The following is a 27820-nucleotide window of genomic DNA, read 5'->3' on the forward strand; positions in this document are numbered from 1 at the left end:
TTGATGAAGGTAATATATCCGATCTGGTGTCTTGCGATAAAGTTTGTTGTTAATTTCCCATCCTTTACTGCATGGGTCACGCCTAAGTAGTTAATGTAGGTTTGAGAGTAAGTTTGAGTGAAACGGATGTGTGAGTGGACAGAGTTGTAATTAACACCACACACACACACACACACACACACACACACACACACGCACACGCGCACGCCCACGCGCGCACACACACACACATACACATACATATACTTAACATATATATATATATATATATAGAGAGAGAGAGAGAGAGAGAGATAGGTTTTAGATTAAAAAAGACTACCTGCTTTGTCACAAATATCTGAACTTGGGCACTTTTTTAAAATTCTTGTTTATTACAATCGAAATATGTAAAAACACCTTTATCGCAGGTTACATCTTGGTTTTCGTGTGGCTTGTGGAGCCTGCGAATCTCAACTATTTTTTCAACTTTTCTATTTCATGGGTAACCTTTGTTTTGAGGTCTTGTCTGAGGATCTTTCCGTTATCGGACTTGGGAAGAGACTTCATAAAGAAGACACCTCCATACAGCTGCTTGAACACTGCTACTTGACCTTTAAAACAGAAACCAAGGTAAGACAAAGACGCATAATAACCTAATCAATCTACCACAAGCTTACCATTGCATTCATGGAACCATATTTTGCGGAAGGAAAAAAAAGTAGAAAGATGGTAACGTTTTGTGTTTACGTAGTTTTGAGGTAGTTTTGAGACTTATAGAAAAAAGAATGCCACAAAACCAAGCACATCTGCTCCTGTCGCACAATGTGCATTTTCGGTAGTAATTAAAACACCGTAATATCCCGAAGAATAGCTAAACTAAAATCGAGAATAAGTCGAGTGAATATAAGGAGTGGGCTAACTTTCTTGTACAATCAAGAAAAGTTGAAAAAAAATAACAATGCATTTTTTAGATTTGACTGTGAAGCAAAGATGGCAGTACTTTAGAAAGCAAAGCAAAACAAATATGACCATATTTTGATTAGACACTGACGGAAAGATGACAGTAATGTTCGCTTATCCCGCCATAGCTAACTAGTCGCCTTTTCGCCGAGGCCATCATTGATCCGAACACCACAATTACTAAAAGTCGCCTTTCTTTCGGTGCTTAAAAAAAAACAAAAAAAAAAAAACAGCAAATTAAGTTAAAAAAAATAAAAAAATGGGTGGTTTGTCTTTTGGTAGTGGGTTTTTCTCTAGATATTACGGTGGTGTTTTTCATCATTGTCACTTTCAGATGGAAGTAAATGTAGCATAGCAAAGTGTCCCGTTAGATAATAGCCAGCTCTAATATGTGGTGATATTTGTGCCACAAAATTCCTCGGAATCTTCAGATAAAATTTCAAAATCTTCAAGAAAAAAAAAACTCTATTAACCAAAAGTGATACTTTAGTATGCAGTGCTTTTTTTTCCATAGTCATGATCTACAAGAGCACCGGACCCTGTCAAGTGTCCTCATCGAGTCTTTTTTCCGGTGTCCTCGGCACAATGTGGCGGAAATAAATTCAATCCAAAAACAAAACAGTGAATTTTCTCCAGTTTCGAAAGCATTACATAGCTTTTTAAATTAATGAATGCTCAAAACAAGAAAAATCAAAAGAATTTACGCGGAAAAAGGTGGCCCTGATACGAGACCCGCATTTTGTAGAAGCTTTTATTTTTACTTAAAATATTTCATTTTTGTTATGTAGCCGTTTTGTACGATTTCTAGTGAACATGGCGAAAAGCATAATTTCTAGAGCTGATTATCCATGAATAATTGAAGCTCATAAACCGGTATTTCCTAAACCGTATTTGTGTATTATACTTAAAATTTAAACATTGAAATGTGCAAGTTAGAGCTGCCCATAACAGACCAAAAGACAAAATTAGTATCGGGAACATGACCTATACCAGCAATGAGATCCTTCAGTTCCGTCGCCAGACTCTCGAGGTTCTTGTCGAAGCCGTCTTTGACAACGACACAGGCTGTTGGAGCCTCGCCGTACTTCGAACTCGAGACACCCACAACAGCGGCCTCTGCGACAGCCTCGTGGCTGATTAAAATTTCTTCCAGCTCAGCAGGGGTGACGACGTTATCCATGCATTTTATCATCTGTTTCAATCTCTCAATAACATGGAGCCGTCCATCAGTGTCATAGTAACCTAAATCTCCTGAAAAGCAACATCAAATATTGTCAATACGTTCCTTCTCAAAGTTTTTTTGCAGAAAAATTACCACGGGTGTTTTTGTTTGTCCACGCGATTTTGTTTAGTTTTGTGCACTGGAAATATAAATTTTGGTATTCACTATTCAACTCAAACTTAAAATTTCGGCCACTATTCGGCACAATTCGAATTGAATTCGATTCACGATGATATTTCACTATTCGCGCTGCTCAAATCATTTCTTTAATACAAGTGTCATTTTAAAATTAGGGATGCCGCGAACGTTTTTCGAACCGAATGTTCGATGATTGATTCAAGCGGTTCGAAAGGTTCGAAATATTTCGATTGTTGAACTTTACAAATTGAGAAATTTGACGGAAGTCAAATTTTCTGACTTATTAAACTAAGAAGTTCGACGCTTTTTGAAGTTTCAAACTTATTATGTTGCAAAATTCGATGCTTGTCGAACTTTCGACCTTGATAGACTAAAAAATTGGATGTTTTTGGAACTTTCAATTTTTTTCACTAAAAAGTGCGAAGCTTTTCGTACTTTCCAACTTTCTACGCTAAGAAACTAAATAATCTTCTAACTTTCGAACTTATTATTCTAAGGATTTCGAAAATTGTCCAACTTTCGATTCCTGAAAAGTCAAAAGTTCGACGAACTTCAAACTTTTAGGGTAAAAGTTGGAAGTTCGTTGAACTTCGAAAGACCGGCGGACGCTTTCATTTGGATTCAGGCACTGTTCAAGGAACATTTTTTTTTTCTTACGCAATTTTACATGCGGTGCCGTATTCCTTGCGAAAGACAATGCCGTTTATTTCAATCATCTGGCATGCTTAGTTTTGAAGAAATAGATTCCCGAAGGAGCGAGGAAGGACGACGGGCTTTTGACAATTGTCGTTTGTGCCATATTTGAAGCGCGCTATAGCCGAAACTATTTATGGTAGAGATGTTAAACTTTTACACAATGACCTATCTATAGCCTAGGTAAGTGTCGTTTTAAAATATGGTTATTGTTGTTCAAGACCGAGTTTCGAAGAAATAACCAAAGATGTATCTACGGGCAATTATTCCCTGAATTTGGTAATTTTTTTCGTCTAAATTGTTCGCGGTATCGCATTTAAATTAACACCACAGACAGTACATATAATTACCATATGCAGAATACAAAATATTCTATTTAGTGCTTTTTTCAACTAGAAGAATAAATGAACTCATGGGGGAAGGTTTCTAAAACATTTCAAGTTCAACACGTCAGAAAAAATTAATTTTTTTATTTTACGTTTCTGGGACGAGTTTCTTTTAGCCAGTACACATTTTGGTAGGAGTAACTTGTTTCGTAGTTCTGAGCCTCTGAATATGCAAGAATACAACACTTCCGGCGGGTTCTTGATAGTTCTTTTTTTTCTCCTGCTTTTTATTTTTGAATTTATATTTATGTTTATTTATTTATTATTTTTTACCAATGGCAAAGTTAATTTGGTCAGAAAGACATAGCTTTGAACTTCCGAACCACCGAGCATGTGACGAGTAGCGCCTTCTGACAACGAGTTTCTAACAATGACCATCTACGTGATCTTTTAAGCAGTGAACATCCGAAATATCTGGGGCAAGGGGGGGGAGAAAATGGAGCCCCCCCCCCCTCCCCTTCCCCCTCGCCCCCCCCCCCTTCCCCGTTTTTCCTCTTCCGACGCCACTGGTATGGTAGAACGCCCCACGACCTCAAGTTGTGTCAGCTTCAGTGCTTCTTGCTCGGCGTTTCTTCCGTCCCGGAAAATAAACCTCCAAAGCAATTGCAAACTAAAAAATTGTCAAGGTGCAGGCGAGCTGGTGTATGTTGATCATGATGGAACATCCCGAGACTGGGAATGAAATTCGTAAGAAATAGTATAAGAAGAAAGAAAAAGGGGACAGGACAACGTCTCAAACTAAGCTGAGTTGAGTTTGAGACGTTGCCCTGAGCTGAGTTTTCAGCTGAGTTGAGTTTGAGACGTTGTCCTGAGCTGAGTTAGAGACGTTGTCCTGTCCCCTTTTTTCTGTCTTCTTACACCTTTTCTTTTAAATTTCATTCCCAGACCTGATCTTGAGGCGTCGTCCTGTCCCCTTTTTTTTGCCTTCTTACACTTTTTCTTTCAAATTTTATTCTCAGTCTCAGGATTTTGCATCACGTACAAACTATTATTACTATATTCCAGCGTCACTCGGGCGGCGTTCGATCGGATTACTACCAGCGTGCAAGGGGGTAGGGAGGCAGCTTGCCAGATCGCTTCAAGCAGTGGCGTACCAACCTGTTCTTGAGGGGGGGGGGGGCAGATTAGACCTTACCCCCCCCCCCTCCCCCCAAGGGCCGTTGCCGGTGCCCTTGGTATCCCTTGGGCGCCGCCGGCCAGTGTTTTCCCTGGCCAGTGGCGGCTGTTCCAGAGGGAGGGGGACATACCATGCCCCCTCCCCCCCCCCCCCCCACTGTGAGAACTGGGAGGGCAAGCGCCCCCCTTGTCCCCCCCCCCCCCCCCCCCGGTTCGTACGCCCATGGCTTCAAGGTTTTTCTGAGCCTCAACCACCTGCCTGCCCCTGGCCGTTTCGAACTGGATGAGTATCATTAACAGGGCGTTCGTGTGATCACTACTTCGTTATGTACGTTAAGAGGTGGGACCAGACATTTCATCGAACGCCGTTTCGTCGAACGCCGTTTCATCGAAGCCGTTTCATCGAACGCCGTTTTATCGAAGGCCCTCTTATCGAACGCCAGGGTGGCATTCCCGCTTCCGGAAGCTGGTCGGAGGTGCCCATCCCGGGTTGTGGAAGTTTTTGACTTGCATCGCCGCAGAACATCAACTGACGGAAGACAGGCTGGAGGCGGTGCTGAGTTCCCAAGAGCCTCCTCGCCAGAAGAAGTCCTTAGCGGCAAGAAATGAGAAGGTCCGCCTTTTTTATGAGAGCCGACAGAGCATGGCTGTGGGGGACTTTTTGAGACCAATTGTGCATCATTTTAAGCGGTGAATGGCTGTCGCACGAATACATGAACCCTCGAATGTTTTCAAATAAAGTTTGAAGTCACGTGCTTACTTTTGACTTCATTGAGTCTTAGAACTAAAAAAAAAAAATGTTTCGTTGTAGTTGCAAAAATAGCACCTCAGCTTTAGCTAATGCAAACTTCGGGCAGTAAAAAGGTATCAATAGAAAGACATGAGAGGCTAGGAGGCTCACATGGCTAGAGTTGTTGCGCTTGCGCCAAACCTAAGTCGCCTTGAGGCCTCAATGAGTTCGGGTGCGCTTTTACTGGGAGAGCGACTTTTTATTTATTTGTTACAATAGCCTCAAGCCCATCGGGTAATGCAGAGGCGGTGAACAGATAAGCACAATATGCGAAACGGACACAAAAATCGGTACAAATATCCTCATGGGTTACTTGCATGAAAATAAATTTTAACAGCTACAAGTTTGGACATTCAAAACTAGACGATGAAGTGGGTGAATGACACGAAAATGCACTCGATCCGTGCATAAAAGAGCAGATTTCACAGTTTTTATATAAAAGACATTCGATGAAACGGCCGTCAGCGATTCGATGAAACGGCGTTCGATGAAACGTCTATTTTTTCGAACTGCGAGAATGGCTTTGTTTCTTATTCGTTCAAAAAGAAGATAGCGGGAGTGTTGTGGGCCTCCGAGGCCATCGCGAAAGGACCCTTTATCTCATTCTTACCGGATTAGGAAGAAAAAAAACGCGGATAGAGAACGCCTCATTTAGCTGCCTGATACTCTGGATTCATTTCGGTCGGTTCTTCGCGTTCCGAGGTTTTTCGTAAGATGCGATTTCCAAATAGCATGCAGACGGTTGGTATCGTCGTGACAAGAAGAAAATACACCATATCGTGATTACAAAACGAAATATGCCATGTGTCGTGTCATAACGTTGCGAAATAATCTACCACAAATCAGAATGGTGTTGCGTCCTAAATAACGGCCCTTCGGAGCCTACTTTTCATACCCGCGGAGCAGTGCTTTAAAACATAAAGCTACTTGCTCTAAAAAATGTCTGATCTCCTCGTGCGAAAAAAGAAACGAAATGAACCAGTTTCCGATACCATAAGCAGCCATTAGAGTCCCAACTTATTTTTCTAGAGCACTGGATTTCAACGGTCACCCCGATTCCTCAATCAGTGTGCGTTTTCTAAATAGCACGAAATCAGAACTATCTGTTGTACTGCCGAAATGCCAAAAATTAATCACCCTAAGTTTAGGTAGTGCTACGTCTTATATACGTACTGATCAAAGCGCAGTTTCATTGTGACAGAGCTATGCTTTAAACAAGTTATTAAAACAATAACTTCCATAATTACGTGTTCCGATTAATCGCTTCTCAAAACTGAATTGACACTAAGGCCCTAGCATATTTTACCGACCACCGGATTTGTTGTTGTTTTCTTCGCTCGGACGAGACGCCGCCACCGCAAATCACTCAAATGAGTAAACGCGGTTGCACAAAGTAAAAGTGCGGTGGTTGATTTGTTGGCCATGTGATTATATCTTTTACAAAATCACAGGTAGAGTTTTTTTCTTTTTTTTTTTTAAATGAAGTAACTACGTGTCAAGCGAAACTGAGATAAAGTCGAAAGTTTGCGTACCAGTGAGCCATGTACTGCGGCCACCTCCGCAGTGATCTTCGTCACATACTATGACATATTCAAGTTTAAAAACATGAGATCGGTTCACCGACGCGTATAGTCCTTACAGGGTTCGTACAGAATATTTAGTACAAATTTCAAGGACTTTTCAAGAATTTCAAGGGCATCAGAAGACAAAATTCAAGGAATGTTCGAAGAAATTTCTTCGTTGACAGGAGTTAAGAAATAAGCTCCTTTTTGACAAGAATTTCTCCTGCTACAGAAGCTATAGCCGTTTCCTTTTCTTTTGCTGCTTGGCGAAAACTATTTGCCTTGGCCAAAACTTTGAAGTGATTCTTCGCCTCAGCATCTTCTGAGAAGCATTCCGCCGACTCGAGCAGGTACTTCAGAGTTTTCTGGAGTTTCAACTTCCTCTCATGCATTCCCTCCAGCTCCATTTCAACTGCTTTTCTTTTCAAAATTTTCAGCTCGCTGGCTGCTTTCTTTTTGTGCTCTTACAAAGTATGCAGCATACTTCTGCCTTGCTAGGCCCGAACAGAGGACTTCAACTCCTTCAAGTCAAGTCAAGTCAAAATGTGTTTTTATTTGTACACAAGATGTTAGATAATTACACTTATTCAGACGGGGGTCCCAAAGTTTTCAAAAGAAAACTGTTGAAGGGACCCCTTGGTAATAAAGGGTTAGTCAGCGATCAAGTAAACACCATTATCTAGAAAATAAAAAAAACAAAGAAAACGAAACACAATTGTGGCATCTGCATAATAAAAATATTAAATCAAGTGAAAAGAGAGAGAAGAAAAGCTAGACAGTCGAGAAAAAAGGACAATATCAGTGTGTGTTTGTGTGTGTGTGTGTGTGATTATGTGATAGGTGTGCCTAGGAGAGAAGAATGAATCGGGGGGGGGGGGGGAGGGGGCATAGAAATGGTTGATGAATCATGCAGATAGTATGTGTGCACACATGACTTGTTTAAAGATATAGAATGATGACATGGCAGTTAGGCAGGGTGGTAGAGAGTTCCACGTTTTAGTAGCAATGTAAATGAAGGTGAACACCCATAATTAGTTCGTATGTATGGTACAGACAGTGACGCTTGGGAATGTGAACGCAGAGGATACATGACATCTTGATGAGTAAAACTAATTGAAGAGCAGGTTATCTGATTGGTGATGAACTTAAATGTTAATAATGCTACACGATAATGGAGGCATTGATTAACTGTTAAAATGTTGAGGAAGCGGTACGCGAATTGAGCACTTTCGCGCCTATTAACAAACAGAATTGCTCGTAGTGCCGTGTTCTAGGCGATTTCTATGGGTTTTAGTGTTGTTTTATATGTCAATCCATAAATGGATAACCCGTACGAAATGTGAGTATGAATGAAGCTATGATAAAGCATTTGGAGGGTTCGTAAGAAAAATATGTGCCGTAGTTTATATAGAATTGGTATATTTTGATATATCTTATTAGTTGTGTCTTTTACGTGTTGGTGCCATGTTAACTGATGGTCAAGTGTTAGTCCTAAAAATTTAGTATGGTGCACCCGAGTTAGGTTAATACTTGCAAACGAAAGCTGAGGTGTCTTTAAAATTAGTTTGTTTTTCGGGGCAAAAATTATGTAGTTTGTTTTCGCTATATTGGGAGCTAATTTGTTATGGGTTAGCCATTTAGCTAGCTTTTCTAAAGTGTTATTAGCTTCCATGTATAGTTCTGTCACGCTTGCATTAGATATAAAAATATTTGTATCGTCGGCATATAGAACACAATCTTTTTGTAATTAGGGTGTCAGGTCATTAATGCATATTAAAAAAAGAATGGGACCTAATATTGAGCCTTGCGGAACACCGATGGTAATAGGTTTAGTTGTTGAAATAGTGCCATCTAAAGTGACAAATCGGCGTCTGTTTGATAGATAACTTTCGATTAGATTGAGAGCAACACCACGAACCCCGTAAGCACTTAATTTCTGTAGTAAAAGTTCATGGTTAATAAGGTCAAGCGCTTTTGTTAGGTCTACAAAGATTCTTATTGTTAATAACTTCATTTCAATATTTTGCTTTGTTTTCTCTACCATATTTAATAACGCGAGTTCTGTTGATTTCCCTTTAAGAAATTCATATTGTGACGGAGTGATCAAATTATTTTCAGAGAAGAACAGGTTCAGTCGCTTTAGTAGGAGTTTTTCAATCGCTTTTATAATGACAGGAAGTAAGGCGATTGGTCGATAGTTCTCTGGTTTTAATTTGTCTCCTTTTTTAAATATTGGAATCACTTTTGCTATTTTGAGTAAGTCAGGGTAAGAGCTAGTCATGAAAATTTTGTTGATAATATCAGCCAAAAGGTGCGCAATGATGGAACCATATTTTTTTAGTATTATCGTCTGTATTCCGTCGCACCCCGGCGACGAAGTATTTTTTAGCGTGTTAATGGTATTCTGAACTTCTTCTGGATCGACAGGGTAAAGAAAAAACGTCGTGTCATTACGAACTATATTTGGCGTCCCAGTGGATAGATTTGTGCATGAAAGATACTCTACGTTTGAAGTGATACTTGAAAAGCAGTCATTGAGCGTGTTAGAAATCTCTTGTTTGTCCGTAATTATGCCTTGGTCGGTGCTTAAGGCTGACAAAGTTTGTTCGGTAGTACTCTTATTTATTGCAGAGTTAATAATTTTCCAGGTTTCTTTGGGATTGTTAATGGCGCTAGAAAGTTTACTAAAATACTGCTGTTTAGCTACGTTAACTAATTTCTTTAAACAAACATCATACAATTTGTATTTAGATTGAAGGCGTAGATAAAACGGATTGCGTTTTAGTTTTTTTATACATATTGTTTTTGTGATTGATAGATCGCCGTAGTCCGTATGTTAACCAGGGGCTTTTTCTGACTGATCTGCAGGATAGGGTTTTGGTTTTCGTACCTATTTGAATGGAAGATTTTAGTGTTTCTAAAAAGTTGTCTAGTTTTAGGTCTGCCGTGGGCGCCTGGTATACGCTCTCCCATGACTTCGTGTTTAATGTATTTATTATTACGTTGTAATCGTATATTTGAGTAGTTTGTGTTATCGATTGTGACACCTTATGTGTATTAGAAACAGCGAAAATGGGTGTATGGTCGGTTATGTCGCTTGCAATAGTGCCAATTGTGAAGTCTGTTGGATGACAAGACGTAATTATGTGATCCAAAGTGCTGCGTTTTGTGTCGCTAAACCGGGTAGTTGTTGTTATGCATTGTTGTAGTCCGTAGACGGCTAGTGTATCTAGGTATCTGTGAGTGACGCATGAATCAGCAGAAGTGTCAATGTTTATGTCGGCCATAATGATGACATTCGAATTAATTTGAGAAATGTTTTTGAGAGTTTCGTTTAAGCTGCCTAAGAAGTGCTCAACTGCATTTTTTTGGTGAACGGTAAATGACGCCAATGAGTGTATTTTTTGTTTTATCGAGAACTACACTAGGTGATTTGGGATTTGGCGGAATTTCTATAAATAGTGATTCACAAAGATTAGATGATATATGAATGTCATCTCGAAGTCTGAAAGTACGTGTATTTTTTATGTTAAAAGCAACTCCCCCGTGCGATTTAGACGGAAACGTTATTTCTTGTGGTTCGCGATGACCATATATTACCTGATAGCCAGGGATATTGAAGATGTTCGACAGTGGAATATCGAGCAGGCCATTGCAGTTTTTTGTAGCGTTTCGACAGATCGCGCACTTCGCTCGGAAGGAGTCGTTCCTATCTGGTCCCACAAACTGGCAATAGTCTTTGCGTTCCAGCCTAGAAGGTTGGAACTTACACTTTGCACCCGGAATTTCGGCTTTCAATCTAGATTGAAAGTGTCTCACGCTCACCAACTTGATCCTCAATACAGCGCAAAGCAAAAATGGCAATGACATTGGACGCTTTGGATTGGCTTTATCATTTAGAACAAAAGACATGCCATGTTGCCAGACGACACGGCATTTACGCATTTCTTGGGGGATTTTCAAGGAATACAAAGATCGCTTCAACTTTCAAGGATATTTAAGGCCACGGTCCCACTGAAATTGGCAGTTTAGGTACTTTTTGGCAGGTCATTACTCATCTTCTTTTGAATACTGTTCTGTGGGATTGATATCACTCAAAATTCAAAGTAATCCTCTTTCATTTGATATTATGTATGTATTGGTTTATATTGCTCATGCGCATTTGTAGCGTTAGGAATATGATGGCGCGAACACTCACTTGCTCCGCTGATTCATGTTTCATGAAGAATGTATTAAAGATAACATGGTTCCAATAGAGCAGTTCTGTTTAGATGATGTCGGAGCAGAATGTAACGATATACTTTTTTGGTATTTGCACTACTTTGTTTTGTTCATCTCTCCAAATATTGCCCTAAAATTGTAATTTTTCAGCACAAATATGATTTTATTCACATGCGCTAGGGTAATGAAATTAGCTACAGATGTAGTGCTTATCATTGGTAATATGCAGAAAAAATTTTATGTTGTGTAAATTTGTTTTTGTGTTGATATTCTATATAAACGTAGCACTTTTTTGTGCTTCAAGTCACGGCGCTTCAAATGCCGCTGAGAAAATAATTTAACTATTATAAAATCTTTTATAACATTTAGAACTACTGTAATTGCCCAAGAAGTGAACGATGGCTTTTTTTTTATTTTCGAAATCATAACGCCCCAGGAGCACTTCAAACTTACCTGTTTTTGGCGCATATCTTTTATGGACATCAAACATATTTATTGGTATCTAATAACATTTATTGCATGGAATATATATAAATTGCAATGTATTCGATTTTCAGAATGATCGTGCTTTGGTTTCTTCATAGGTGTCGAGCTTAGTTAATATTAAAAACAATTAAAAACCGTTTGGGTGTTTTGTTACGCTACCTGCAGGATGGCGCATAAAACTGCTGATTTGTAATGTTCAAGAAATTTTCGAGGGCGGCGTTGCGTCTGTATTATCATCAGTGTCCGTGTTTTTTCACCTTTACATTTAGAAAATATGTTGGAAGATCTACTATGGACAAATGAAGGGTTTAAGTACTGGTTCAGATTAATAAATCTAAGATAAATAATTAAACAAGCGTAGTGTGATATAAAGTGTTCATGATTCGATATGATTGAAATCGATAGACAATAAAGACGAAAAGGAAAAGAATACACCCGAGTTCCCTTCGTGCCTAGAGCCACTAAATGAGCTGCGCTTAGGGTATCGGCACTCCGTTCCCCAACATTGTTGTGGGCGCCAGCATTTTGGGTCTTGTGCAGAGCAAACGCAACTGCCGTTTATCATGATTCAAAAGTGCGACTTCCTCAGCATTAGATCCGGCATCAGGAAACTGATGCAATATTGCTTTGCTCTGTCGCGGACTGTTTAAACATTTGTGAAAGACAGAAAAGCGTTTCCTGTGATTGTAGATAAAGCTGCAGATAACTGGCAACCATTATTTTAAGCCGCAGTATGCCCAAGTGTCGTTACTCTGAAGCGTAGCTTATTTAATTACACTATTCATGCCCTTGTTCTACTAGCTTGTAATACCTATAGACCTTTCCAGAAAAGGGCTGCTGGCCGGTTTCATTTTCAGTGTTCGTGCGTATCGCGCGTGATTTGCTCGCTTTCCGAAGCGACGCACACGCGCGTGCTGAGCTGTGGAGATCTCACGCTGAGCTCTGGATTTGTAAACATTGGAAAGGTCTATAGAGGCCATAACGTAAGCCCCGTGGGTTCCACTAGCCACTACCTTTTGACGCCTGCCTCTTCCTCATCGTTCCCGCTAATGCCACTAAATTAGCTACGCTTCAGTGTAGCGGCACTTGGCCATATTGTGGATTAAAATCATGGTTGCCAGTTATCTCGAGCTTTATCTGAAAACACAGGAAACGCTTTTTCGTCCTCCACAAATGTTTAAACAGTTCGCAACAAAGCAAAGCAATATTACATAGGCCTCCTAACACCGAATCTAATGTTGAGGAAGTTGCACTTTTGAATCATGACGATCGGCAATTGCGCGTGCTCTATACAAGCACCAAAATGGCGGAGCCCACAACAGTGTCGGGGAAGAGGGCGCCGATACTCTAAGCGCAGCTCATTTATTGGCTCTATTTCCCGCGAATCTCCTTTTTCCTGACTGAAACTGAAACTAAATATAAATAATAAACAATTATTATAGCTTATTTAGTTATAATCAACTACACATGATGAGAGGAGGAAGCGGCCGGGTAGGAGAAACACGGGTTTTATGAGTGACCGTTCTAACCGTCTCAGAAGAGAAAACGCCAGCTTGCGCTGGTTTCAGAAAGATCCAAATAAAAGAGGCGGTACGCTATGCTCTTTGTGATTGTGAGTCTAATTTATATACAGGTATATTTGAAGATCGACGATGGACGTCGATCGTGTAGAAGTAATGTAACGTAATAACATTATATAAATAATAAACATAATAAAAGACTGAGCGACTCAATTTTTCAATTCATGGATTGTAATATGGCGGTAGCCTATTGTATTTACTGTTGATAAAGAGCAATATGAGGTGACGAGGTAATGATTAAATGATGAGGCTCTATAAGCACGACGACATAAGTGGTATCGAACCCCAACGTACAGTGCCAGTCTTGTTTCAAGTATCGTGTACCCAAAGACTTTTCTTCACCCGCAACAGAATATGGTAGAATCAATGAGAATACTGCTTTACAACTGTACGTGGAACATGAAAACTGCACTGTGCCAAAGCGCGGCTTATCCATAAATATGAAGGACAGATTTCTAGCAGCATCCCCTGATGAACAGCTTGGAACAAATGGCCTCGTTGAGGTAAAGTGTCCCCGTTTCAATAGATTCTTATGGCCTACTGAAGCCACAGAAGAGTATGAGTCGAAAAATAAAAAAAGGAACCTGGTGTGAAAGGTCCAAATCACCACCATAGCTTCTGCTACCAAACACAAGGGCAGTTACACAATACACAAAGAGAGTTTTGTGATTTCGTTATATTTAGACTCAATTGGATTGATATCCAACGTATTCAGAGGGATGACACCTTCTGGGCCCGTTTGCTCGAAGCGCTAACCGCGGCTACAGTTAGCCGCAGCACCTAGGAGAGAGATTTTGAAATCGCGTGACTGGCTCGGTAGGGATGCGGGGCGGCATGGCGGTGTCCCGGTGAGTGAGCGCCGCTCGCTTTGGAACAACTATGTCGTTGTAGCTGCAATATCGGGCGCGTTAGTCAGCAACGAATGGTGCAGGATGTGTGTCGGTACAACGGCCGCTTGTTTTCTGGAAACTATAATGTAACAACCTTTACAGCATCTTCCGGATCCCGTGAAACACAATATTTCGTGATGTCACTTTTCAGTCGTCATTATAATGGTGAGGTAAATACCGTAAATCGCGAAGCACTTTACAAGACGTCCGCTTCCACCGGTGTCTTGGAAGATTGAGTCTACTTAGCGTGCATTCCTTCAGAAGAATTCTTTATTGACAGAATATTGACATGTCAATCAACAATTGATTCCTTCTTGGTAAGACTTATTGCGAAAGCCCGTGGCAACCGCTGAGCCGCCTGACATTCTCGCATACATGAGTTTGCTAGGCCACGCTATTGAGCCAGCTGAGCACAGCTGGCAGCGGCGCGAGCAAGGCCACGATGGGAACGTGATGTTGCTCGAGCCATCCCACCGTGAACCAATATTTCGGCCACCCCACGGGTGCGTGTCGTTATCTATTGGTTGAACTAACGCCTTGTTCAAGATGGCTGCTGTGGGACCACAGCCTTAAGGGCCCTTAAATACTTTTAAGGAAATCAAGGGTATTCAAGGATTTCTAGGGGCTGTACGAACCCTGAGTCCTTGTTTCAGCAGAGAGTACCTTATTTCAGTTTCTAGATTTATCCGTTTCAGAAAGAAAAGGAAAACAAGTTTTTTGAGTAGAGTTTTAGAGCCGTCTTGGAAACTATTTAGTATTGGCTGATAATATATTCCATAATAATTTTTGCCTTATTCTTGCAAGGCAAGAATTATCGTGCCTACGGTGACACAGGCCTATATTTTTATTCGCGCGATCCTAATCTCCTTGTGACAATACCGCTGTTCTGCGCGTGACGCCAAGGCGAGGATAGAGCAACCAATCACTACACTGATTGCAAGCTCGTTCTCGCGGCTCATAGAGGCACCATATTAGCGCGGATGGCTTCCAACTTCTTCCTCAGACGGAGTTGAAATTTCCACAAACCTCCGCGATGTTACAAAGAAAGTTTGACGAAACGACGAACATTTTATGCTCCCTGTTTGCCCTGGGGATAGGCCCATAGCTCTCAAGTTTTGAGCAGCGCTCCAGGCGAGCAAAATAGAATATTTGGCTCGGGTTTCGAACATGCGTCAATACGCTTCTCCACTAGTTTTTTTCTACTCCGTTCCATTCTAAGTACCAGCGTAGCAGAGCCTACAGGAGCGAGCTGTGAGCTTTCAGCGTTCCTGTCAAGCACGCGCGCTCGTGGAGTGCGAGCATCTTTCAGGAGGACGTGCTTTTGCGAGTAGCTTGGGTTTCGCGATCACGTAAAGTGGAACATACGTGCTCGCGGAAGCTCTGAAAGAAGGCGAAGACGAAAGGAATGTTTAATGGGGCGCAGCGGCCGCGAGCTGCCTAATTCTTTTTTATTTTTTATATATTTTTAGAGGTTTTGTTATCGCGCATCTTCAGATGCTTGCATTCGAACGTGGCACGTGCAGAATCGAACATTGCAGAGCCACCTGGATGGCTCAGCCATCATAACATAGTCGCGTCTTGTGGATGCGCTCGCGCCCCCTGCCCCAGAGCAACGGGTCTATGAGAGAACAGACCCATCTCACTACCCAGTTTGACTACGTCACCGCTGCCGGAATGCATCGAGAGAACTTTAGTATTTCATCTTGTGCCCGAACCTCGCTGTAACTCTGCGCGTGAAAAGTAAGAGATGGCACGAGCCGTCTCGGACACTGCCGCCTGCTTCTTGTGAAATAAAGTTATGCCGGCTTCACGCATGTGCCGAACACTTGGTAAGATCGGTCTATAAGGGAGCGTCCACTGGCTTGGGGCTAGGGTAGGTGTGGTTATATGGCATATAAAGGAGTCCGGGCCTTCTTCGTGTTTTGTCAGTTTCTATTTAGGGAGGAAAAAAAATGGGGGGGGGGGGGGGGGAGGGGTACAAAGCTGTGCCTGATTTGTCGTCGAGCAAAGGAATAATCGGGAAAATAACCCCGAAGGAAAAAGAGTGGCAAACGCGTAGGTTCCAGGACATTTCATCGAACGCCGTTTCATCGAAAACGTGGTCATCCCGTACCGAAATGTTGAATTGCAACAATTGGACTGTATTTTTAAACAAAGAATCCCAATAACCGGTCAAAATATGCTGCTAACAAAACAGAACGGAAAATTTGGGACTAGTGGAGGGGGACGTGGTGGAACCGGAATCCATCCGCTTGGGTACACCCCATGGAGGTGTGTCAAACGTCGTGCCATTTAGGCGACTGTCGTACGAGAAGACAATGAAGAATTTTTTTTTCAATTTTATTGCAGAAACCTATGACGCATTCAATTAAACGGCGTTCGATAAAATGTCCGGTGTAGGTGCCAGTGACCTTCTAGTGCGGAACAGAACCTCAGGTGCCTCACTTTGCGAAAATGTGATGGCTGAAAACCGGCATCATCTTTGTGGTCCGTGCGATCTTCTGCGGTTCCAATATTAAAAAAAAGTTCAGATCGATACTGAAGTCAGAAATCTCGGAAAAAAGCTAATAGAAGAAAATCTCACTGCAAGACCGACCGACTCGGACAAAAGCTCATATGCCTCCTGGTGAATGCGGTGGAAACTCACCTACAATTTTCGTTTTCCGAAATGGCATTCTTTTGGTATATAGATAAAAGAAACGTTCTTTTCCATATATATATATATATTTTTTTTTTTGGTAGTAACTTAACATTTCTGGTGTGATGGGTCCTGACACAATTTGGGGGCTCTCTGTGGTCGTCGGGTGCAATGACGAGGTCACTTCGTTACTGTTCATAGAACTGAACGTTGACGCACTGTCTTTATAGAAAAAGACTATTCCTTTGTTAATTGTTCCCATTCTGCAAAACTGTGGACTTCTGCTGCTTCATTCATTATGGTGTCTGCAATATACGAATATTGTATAAATATCCGTATGGCATTCCCCACAGGGCCCCCAGAGTGGAGCCGCAAATACTAAATTTAAAAGCTTGATTATATAATTCTTGAGTGGGTTTATCTCAGCATCTGTCAGTTTTTCGGTAAACTTTTCTCCCGTGAGCTACTCGGCGTTGCGCTGTTCTCCGGCGGAGAAAAGCTCACCGGAAATCCGGCGGATGCGGAGAGGAGCTCACTAGACTTTGGATTGATGTGAGGAAAAGCTGACCTTTACAAACCGTTTTAACATTATTTCTTCGCAGCTCTCGATATTTTATCGAACTCTGTTATATTAAAGCCATTTAAATGAACGGCATGTAATTGACCGTTGCTATATTACCCAAGCATCAAGGACAATGCCGGGATTGGTGTTCCAGGCGACACACGGGCGCGCTTTCACCGTATAAAAGGTTCGAAATAAGTAACCAAAACAAAGCATTGATGAACGCGCGTGCAAGATGCCATTCGTTTTAGGTATTTGTTTGAGAAAAGTTACTACTGCTGAGGCCAGCACGTGTGGCGCGTGCAACACCAATCCCTGCATTATCCTTGATGCTAGGGTAATATAGCAATAGGTCTATTTCATCGAAGCCGTTTCGTAGAAGACCGTTTTATTGAACATCATCGTTTCTGGCCATATCGTTTCTCGTTTTTGTAAATAGTGTTTTTTTGCATTGAAAGCATAAAGATAATGTCACAAATGACAAATGATGAGGAGGTGATTGACTGAAAAAAAAGAAACGTTGAATGGGGCGAACAAAATAGAAGGTTGGCGTCGCAGGCGTCGATGTCGGCGAAACAGCAGGATCGGGACTGACTCCGGTTCTCCACGCGGAGCTCGTCACGTACACGCGTGGGCTTCTGGAACAACCGACGTAGAAGGTTCGGCGCGTAGAACATTCTAACCTTGAATACGCAACAGGGTTCTGGAATTCGCCTGAACACGACATTACAGAAACAATAAAAAAAGGTGTATCCGCGGCCAGGCATCCAACCTCGGCTACTTGCGTGGAAGATAAGCACGGTAACCGTTAGGCCACGGGCGCGCTGCCTAGTTGGCTAGCTGCGCACGCGGTAATATTATGTTCGGTCTTTCTTTTGCTTTGTAGTAAACAATGACTTCCTTCGGTTATGTGGCCTAAGACGAACTTTATACCTTTCGGGGGCCAGGAGTCGTCGGGTGCCCAGACGGAGGTCACATTGTTGCTTTTCGTAGTACTCAACATTGAGGCAATGTCCTGTCTCCATGTAAAAGTTAAAAAAAAAAGCGTTGCCCACTTTTTATGTGTTCGCAGTCTGCAAAACTGTAGATTCGTCTGCCTTTTCCCCCTTTTTTAGAAAGTAAGCTGTCCTTCTGGGGCTGAACAAGAACATTTCGTTTTACAAATATACGAACACGCAAAAAGCGCGCGAGCGCTCAGACAAAGTGCGGACGTGCGTTTTAAATATAAACACCGCAGTGGGAACAATAATAAAATATTTCGTAAATGAGCTTTTCTCTGAATTTTTCGATTCTGCTGTGAGCATTTCACTGGTGAGCTTCTCTCCGGTGAGCTTTTCTCCGCCGCCCGTTCTCCGATGAGATTTTTTGTCCGCCGCTCAACAGTAACAGCCGACAAAGGGCTCATCGCAGCCAGGACAGTGCAATCGACGAACACCATAATAAAAGGCGTGCGGGTTCTTGTCTAATACATTTGCCTCCATTTTATAAAATACTAAATCAAGAGTGTGTTGGTTCGGGTCAAACAAAGCATCTTCAGCGCGACTTTCAGAACTTCCAAATAGCAACGTGTCACGCCTACTTTCAAAAAGCTTGTTCTGTTTTTAGCTTCACTGAATTTTTTTCGCAATGTTTGTTTTATTTGGGTAGAAACCCGCCTCCACATGCTGATATGCAAAGCGAATGTCGAAATTAAAACAAAATCGGCGAACTCACGTATGTTTCTTCCACATTTCAAATAAGTAAATATTTTAAATGCATCTCTGCAGAATATTTCAAATCGACAGATCAAGTCACCTATCCTATTTCGAACAGAAAGAAGTGGTAAGACAGTATCCACTTCTTGACCCTTCGGTAGCTTTTGTCTGCCTGCATTTGCTAACTTCAGGCCTCGCGCAAGGACCGCTTCAAGCGTGAAATCTTTCACTCCCATTTTCTTGACCCAAAATGCCAACAAAGAATGGAACATCCTCCTAATGACGCGCTCCGGCAATTGAAAACTAATGACTCTCACTCATTCGCTAAATATCTCCGCCGCCAAACAAAAGGAAAAAAAAAAAAAAAAAGAAACTTTTTACTTGCATTTGTGCGACCCCAAAACACCAACAAAAAACGGAACATCCTTCCGAGGACGCGCTCGGGCGATGCACAACCTATTGCTCACTATCCCGATAACCGGCAAAATATCTTCGCCCCCCCAAACAAACAAAAATAAATAAATAAAAATAAAGAAAAACAATATCTGTTTCTAGAGGCACTCTTTGTCAAAATCCCGACTCTCAACCCGACGACCTTGAAGATGCAGGTAGTCCGGGGCGCAATAACACATTGCGCTATTTCAAGAGCAAGTATTGCGGACCAGGGTTGGGCAGTATCGCGATACGAATGTATCGCGATAGCATTTCAGGAATACATTTCGTATCTGTATTTCTGTATCGCAATACATTTTTTTCACCAGTATCTGTATTCCTGTATCGAAATACATTTTTAATGTTCTTTTGTATCGCGATACAACCAGGGTGATATGTATTTCGTTACATTTCTTGAGAAATACTCCCCCCCCCCACCCTTCCCGAAAAGAAAATACAAATCCGAACGCATCTGTTTTTGTCGTCTTTAACTTCTGAGGGCACCAGGGTCAAGGAGGTGCTGGGGCATCGTTACCATGCTCACCAAGGTTCCTTCCGATTCTCCAAACTATTTTTCTATGCGTGCTCTTCTTTCTTTTGAGAATTGTTGCGTAGTCGGGGACTCGAACCAGGTGGCGTACCAGAAATGGAATCAGAGCATCTAGTGCTGCAGGTCCTTAGGTAGGGTTTCTTGAGTCATTGTTTGCTGGCATCCAAGGCCTGCTGCTAACCATCTCTCCTGTCTTAGCGTACACAGTACACCCAGCCCGCAAAGCTGAGTGACAGTCCGTTGCAGCACGAGCCTGGCTGTGGTTGACTTAAAATAGTAGTATGACTCACGCAGTGAAATTCAACACATCTTCGAATGCGTCTGCGGCTGCGCCCGTAATATTGCAGTTTGCACGGCTCAAGGGTACTTCATCAGCCGTCGTGAAAGTGACCCGCAGCTTTCGTGATCCGAAACCCAGGAAGGAGATCAAATGTGGCCTCGCTGTGCCGACCCAGACTTCGTACACCTGCGACTTGTCTCGAGCGCGCTGTTTCTCGGAGACCTCGCACCTGTGCCGGCAATATCAGGTCGCAATCCACGAGGTCTCTATTTGGAGAATGCAAGACGAAACTTGAGCACTGCAATCCATGCGTCGGTGGCGGAGGGTTGGCAGGGAGGACCTTCAGAACAGGGATGCCACCGTATCGTTTTTCAACCGTAACAGAAGATAAGACATGTGTTCCAGTATGCTTCAGGTGGTCCACTATTCTCGAAAATTCCAAATGACACTGCATGCACGCTCTCCAACGAGGTAACCTACAACGAAAGTATGTATTGTCCTTTCAAACAGCAGCGTGGTAAAGTTTCGTGTTCAAGGCCACACCTACAGATAAAAAATACCAGTTCATTCCACCGTGACGTCATGTGATGAATGTTGACAGGGGCGTTCTTATTAGACACGGGCATGGTGACGCTTTGATGGGATTTAGGATGATATAGAATTTATTTAGATGTCAATCTTTTTCGCGTCCCTCGTCAGACAGACAGGATGACAGGGAAGGGACCGCGGTCAGTCCTTGATGGAACGTTTTTTTGAGCCCATTGAAGACTCCTCGTCGTCCATACTCTCTACCTTCAAGGCGAAGTGCGAAGCCTACGGCAAAGTAATTTCAGGATCAAGAAGATCCACTTCCAACTCCAAGCTTCATCTCGTTTGGCATCTCAAAAAACTTGAAAAATGTATTGCAGTATCAGTATTTCTGTATTTGTATTTCTGCCCTCCCTAAAATGTATTCCTGTATTTGTATTTCCAAATATTTTTACGTCTATTTAAAATGTATTTCCGATACGTATCGCGATACACTTTTATAGGTATATTTCAGTATCATTATTTTAGCTACTATTTTAATGTATCCCAGTATTTGTATTTCCAAATACATTTTTGAGTATTTCTGCCCAACCCTGTTGCGGACACACTCATAGATGGCGCCACCTGACAGCTGGATTTTTTGACGTTTTGATAGGCTACAAACTTTGTTAAAATTTATTACAATGAGAATCTCTCGTAAAAAGATTTTTTAAGAGATATATTCAAAAATTTCTGTTCTTGAACATTGTCGAGCCTAAATTTGAATTTAGACCCCGGTTTACTTGTAGATGTTTATGAAGCACGGAACGAGAGAGAAAAAAAAGGCTTTTCCACTCATCTTTAAGTTCCCGTAAAACATTTTAAGCTTAAAAATCGATAAATGTAGCGCTGCAATATTATTCAGCTTTTTTTTAAAAATCTTTTTAATAAAACCAATCCCAAGTCAATCCGTTCGGTGGTTCTTGAGAAAAAATACTAAAATTTGCCATAGGAACTGCTAGGGGCTCGGGAGGTGCGATATCCTCTTAAAGAGACCATGAAATAATCTTTTTCCTTTTGCCAGACAACTTTTGCATTAAACCTTCAACGTTCACTGAATGCCGAACAGGGATCTGTTTTCGTCTCGGTTTATTAACTTCTACACAAAATATTAATCAAATGTCGACTTTTTCGTTCTCTCCGACTGACCGCAAAACAAGCTGCGACGTAATTTTGACGGTCGTGACGTACTCCGGGACAGGAACCGGAAGTTCCCTCGGCATCAGGAGAATCGGAGCGTTAGCGGCGGCGAGTTGGGGGGCCGGTAGCTTTTACTGCGCTGATGACACCGACGTATTTTCTGAATCGGCGCCTCTCATCGCCGCGATAGCCACGGACACATCGCAGCTGAGCGAAATTCAATGATATATGTTGCGCTACAGCGACAGCATGGGACTAGTCCCATACACCGGCATGCCTGTTGGGAAGTGCGACGAGTCTTCCGGTGAAGACTCCAGAAGTCAACACAACTGTCATTGTTGGTAAAAGGCGGCCCGGCGTTTTTCGCGGCCTGGGAGATGCAGGAGCGAGCCGACGTTAAAAAAGATACGTTTGAACTACGACAGTGTCAGCAAGAGCCACGAAATACCTGTTTATACTCGGAGCGGACGCACGCGTTTGATGGAAGTGCTGTATTCGCAGTTGGTAAGCGCTTCCGGACCGAATCTTTACGATTGCAAGTCGATACAGACGTGACACTCGGCAAAGGAAGGTTGGACCGGCATTGCACGTAGCTCCCACGAACTGTTATAGCTCTACAGTGACGTGCAGTCGTGTCAGAATAACACTGGCTTACTAATAACAGAGTGTATACATACCGTGCTACGAAGGTAATCCATACGGCGTTTATTTGAGCTCTATATCACACAAAACAAGATAGAATCGACGAGAGTCTCTCTTCGACGACAGTGTTCGTCAACACTGCTTCGGAAAACAACGGGAAAATATTGACCTCACCGCTTAATCTGAAATTGAGGTCAGCGATCGAACTATAATGCGAGAAGGGTCCACAAGGGTCGCGCGGGAATATTCCATTTAGCACGCCAGCCGCTCGTGGCCAGGCGGTATTAGCAAAGTACCGTTTAAGCAACGCTGCGCCGAATCGGAGTGCCTGCTAGGCCTCTCTGCCGAGCTCGCTTGGTCAGCGTCGGTAGATTCGTCGCCGTTGTAGCTTTTCTCGGGCGTTTGTGGATCCAGCATTCTTGTTCGTCATGGTCTGTTTCAAGTACTTTTTTCTTGCTGCTTGAACTCGGGACGCGCGAGCAGAACACGTAGAAAAATAAACGTTCGTTGGTCGTCGCGGCCAAGTAACTAAACGACGCTGTCGTCCCGGTCGGCCCTACTGTAGTTGCTTCGTTTACCACATGATAGATGGCGCCTGACTCTCAGCATTATAAAATTTGGCAATTTTTGTCACATCTCTAATTATGCTACAAAATGTGGATCTGAATATTATTTAACAAAACTTTTAGGAAACATTCGCTGGCTATTTCTTGTTTATGATCGCGGTGCTGGTAAGGTAGGCTCTTACGCAGTACTCGACGTGGATTCGGCTGACGTTCTGCGGTTCCGCGGATGCATCGCAGTGAAAAGGCAGAGAGCTTTCGAAGGAAAGAAGGCGCAAAAGGGTCCGTTTTTTTTTTTTTTTAAGTTCTATAGTCAAGCATTTTTTTTGGCTCCCTATTTTTGCGTGTTTGTGTTTCTTCCCACACCTTTTACGACGTGCGGTGTATGAAATTCGATTTCAGAATCTTTTCATGGTCCCTTTAATACCCCCCCTCCCCCCCCCCCCCCCCCCGGGGTGGCGGTCCAAATTACTGATCTATGGACACACGTCACTCTCCACTGGCGAATATTCCAGCACATCTGGGACACTCGTCGTCTCCTTTAATTGCCTGACCAACTTCGCGTAGTCTAAGTATCACACCCGAACGTTTCTAAACCTGTTTTCGTGAAAACCAGTGAGGCGTGAAAATGTTATTCGAAACAAACTGTGGCGGAACATGAAAACCGGACTTCGAGCTTTGCGCACTTGGACTTGAAAGAAATTCGAAACCTTAGAAGTTATTTTTTTTTCTCGAATTTAGCCCTAAAAGAGAATCGAAACCTTCGACTTTTCAAACTTTATGTAGAAAGCAATTCGAAATCTTCAAATTTTTCGAACTTTATGTTAATAAAAATTCGAAACATTCGATTTTTTTTAAATTTCAGATCCAAAAAAATTTTACGCATTCGAATCTTTCAGATTTCAAGTTAGAAAAGTTCAAAATCTTCGATTTCTCGAACCTCAAGTAAAAAAAGAAATATTCGAAATAATCGAACCCGAACTTTTCGAAACCGTGAAAGCTTCAAACTTTTCGAATTCGAAACTCCACGATTTCTGAAAGTTTGCGAATTTTTCAAATTCGAACCACCGTACGGTCGAAACTATCGATTTCTTTCGATTTCGAAAATCAGTTTGGTCGAAAATATTGAAACCTTTCGAATTCGAACCTAGGGTGGTTCGCGGCATCCCTATTAAAAATGAAAGCCGTTTACAACTCCCTGTAACGCCGGATTAGAGCGCAGCTCTTGAGGTGGAGGAGGGGAAGGGTACTGAGGGGAAGGTCTATCCTTCCTCCCTCCTCCTCACCTCCTCATCCTGACCTCGCGGGGTGTCACGTGACCTCACGGGGATCACGTGAGCTCTATGAGATTACATGACGATAACGTCATCAGTGACGTTACTGATGACGTCATCAGTGACGATAACGATGCCGATGACGATGCGGATGCCGATGACGACATCAGTGACGTCACTGATAATGTCATCGTGGACGACGGCGATGACGATGCAGATGCCGATGACATATTCAGTGACGTCACTAATGACGTCATCAGTTACGTTACTAATGACGTCATCAGGGACGATGACGATGCGGATGCCGATAACGTCATCAGTGACATCACTAATGACGTCAACAGTGATGATGACGAGGACGATGCCGATGACGTCACTGATGACGTCATCAGTGACGTCACGCGTTCCATAATGCACCTGGCGGTTACGCCGGCGGCGACGCCGACGCCGACGCCGTTCAAGCCGAAAACGGGCGCCTAAGAGCTGCGCTCTAAAACAATGTCTGATTGATTGGTTTAAAGTCCCACTGAGCTTGAAGCGATGCCTCACGAGAGGAGTAGTCACTTTTCAACTAATATAGGTGGTTTCAAAGCGTCGATTGGCGGCGCGTGTTGTGTTTTTTTAGCTGCCTCGTAAGGGGTTGAAAACAAGCCAGTAATGATGATAACGTAAACAAGCATTTATTTTGTAACGAACGCGCGCTTCATCGAGCGCATGTACTTCAGAAAATCCACACTGGCTATCGGTCCTACGCATTACAACACAGCAACAAGAGAACACAACATGACGTATGTCAAGAACGGTGGATAGGCGTCTAAAAACGCGCCTCATGACGCTTCCATGCGCACACCTAGCACAGAGCGATGACGACCGAATATGGATAGTACTGAATCTTTTAACGTCATATGAAAACTCCCATTGTTAATGATGCCTGCTATAATTTTGTCCACTTTATTGGCTGGACACCAAACTACAGAGTTATGAGACTCAACGAACACACTATGAACTGGAGAACACAAAAAAGATCTAACACGCCAGACCGATAACTATTCAAGCAAAATTGAGAAATTTGGGTCTCAGAACCTGCTCTTGTAATTTGGAACATGAAAAAAAAAAAAATCACGAAAATGAGATGAGCGTTGCACCTGTGCGGAACCATCCATCGCTGCTCAAGGCTTCAGCAGTAGCCTCGGGACGCCCATGGTAGCCCTTCATGATGCCTCGGGCGTGAACTACAATCTCGCCATTCTGGTACGGGCCGAGAGAGTCTCCGCTGGTTATGTCTAGGACCTGGAATATTATATTAGGTCATGCATTCTCCTTCTTTTGGAATTATACTTACTAGAAGAGACAGCTACGTCACCATTTCCAAAAATAGTCAAATACTTGTACAAAAAAAAAAAGCTCGGTTAATTGATTGTCCGATTCTAAGCTCACACATAGCTTGTTGAATAAAAACCATTTTCTTATCATCCAAACGTGTAGACAATAGGGAGGTAATGCTAAAGTAAATCCAGGGAACTCAATGTCAAGGTCATCGTTAGAAAAGAGGAAACAAGATAAAACATACGAAGCATTAAGAAAGTAAGTACCCTTCGTGGATTGGTTCCGTAAAAATAGTATACTTCCGAGTCGCGCGTGAGTTGTGTTCCCTCATTTGTGCATTGGTGACAAGTTGATGTCGTTGTGTGGCACTTTGTTTATGTTTTCGGTTTGTGATTTGTAATTATTCCGTTTAAGTCGATAGAATGGCTCATCCAACTCCGAAGTGCGGTCTGTGATGACATTTTTGAAAACGACAAATGCCTAATCATGCAGAGCCTGAAGATTGATCGACAAATTGCGAAATATATATTGATCTCAAGGAGCAAAATTATGAAGCAAAAACAGGTTCGAATGCCTAAAGCAATGCCAGAAAACGCTCATGACGCATTGAAATGCAGCGGGTCCCTATTGGAAAGACCAGTTTGAAAGTGTAACTGGTCAGACTGGTATTTGTACTGGTCAAACTGGTATTTGGACCGGTCATACTTGTCTAACTGAAAATCAAACTAGTGCAACTGGTAGCCAGACTGGTCTAACTGGTAACCATATTGATCTAACTGCTCACCAGATTGCCTTCTAACTGGTCACCAGATTGGCTTGACTGGTCACCATGTTGGCCTAACTGGTCACCAGATTGGCCGAACTGGTCACCAGATTGGCCGAAATGGTCACCAGATTGGCCGAACTGGTCAGCGGATTGGCCGAACTAGTCACAAGACTGGCCGAGCTGGTCGGACTGGTAACCAGACTGACCGAACTGGTTACCAGTTTGACCCCTCTTCTTCACTTTATTTATTGGCTTTCTCACTTTGGTTTATTGGCTTTCAAATAATTACGGCATTATCGAGCGTTTACTTTTTACTAAGAGATTAATCCCCTGAGCCGTTTAAAATACTCTCAGAGGTATGACCTTGTTGAAAAAAATTAACATGCTGGGAATACGTTTTATTGCTTAGGCGCTCACCGAGAAATTCCGTATGTTCAAAACGACCAGCATAAAAGATGAAAACGCAGAGCTCGGTAGTAGTGATCAGGTTAGTTTACGGTTGTATTGATATTTGTATGTGCGGTGTATGTGTATGCGCTTAATGTATGTTCAGCTGATGATTGTAGTTGGCGTATTGTGTCTACGTTTGCGTATAACGAAAGTATTCCAAAGCGCAGTGGTGGCGTGAACAAATGAAAATATTTTTGTCGAACCAGTGTGACCAGTTCAACCACCATGACCAGTTCAACCATCATGACCAGTCAACCAGTATGACCAGTTCAACCGCCATGACCAGTCAACCAGTGTGACCAACTTCAACCATTTTGAAACTGGTTAAACTGGAGCGATAACCGAGTTTGAATCTGGTACCAGTTTGAACTGGTCGTTCCAATAGGGGTCAATCCGTGGTAAACGAAGTGAATGAAGACATCCACGATGTGTGGGATGCTTAACAACATCTGATTTTGCAAAACATGGCCTGAAATTTCGAAATCGTTTCTTCACAAAATATTTCAAAACACGTCAGTAAAACAAATTGTTTTCAAGATGTTGGTTGCGGTCTCACGCAGCAGACTTTTATCAGGAGGCTATCGAAACACTTGTGCCACGATATAACAAATGCCTTCACATATAAGAAAATGCAAGGACACATCGGGCTCGTGACGTCATGTTTTCCTCACGGCAAAGACCACATGAAATTAAGCGTCGTTGTGAGCTTAGCCACTTAGTGGCGACAGCGCATTACAACCTGGCCGTTCCTGTTTTCCCTCCCCGCTTCCCGCAGGAGTAAAATAAGCGCTGGAGAGAAGGGAAGTCTGGATCGACCAAGTTCGACAGGGCTCGCGCGTACTCAGCGATCCGCGGTAATTCCGCTGATGGGTGTTGCTTTTAGATATTCGGTTTATTCCTTAAAAAGAAAAAT

General features: G+C 42.5%; 1 protein-coding gene across 1 annotated transcript in view; it reads right to left on the reverse strand.

Moving 5' to 3' along the window:
• Window positions 1-453: 453 nt before the first annotated feature.
• The window catches only part of LOC115326137 (4-coumarate--CoA ligase 1-like), a 57375-nt gene continuing 30008 nt past the window's right edge, over window positions 454-27820 (reverse strand). The window contains exons 7-9 of the mRNA XM_042288406.1: window positions 25511-25655; window positions 1930-2190; window positions 454-590 (exon numbers count right to left, since the gene is read on the reverse strand). Of these exons, the coding sequence (XP_042144340.1) occupies window positions 454-590; window positions 1930-2190; window positions 25511-25655 (543 nt within the window). The remainder of the gene's footprint in view (window positions 591-1929; window positions 2191-25510; window positions 25656-27820) is intronic.

This window comes from Ixodes scapularis, unplaced genomic scaffold (genome assembly GCF_016920785.2).
Source record: "Ixodes scapularis isolate PalLabHiFi unplaced genomic scaffold, ASM1692078v2 ptg002869l_1__unscaffolded, whole genome shotgun sequence".
NCBI classification, from domain to species: Eukaryota; Metazoa; Arthropoda; class Arachnida; order Ixodida; family Ixodidae; genus Ixodes; species Ixodes scapularis.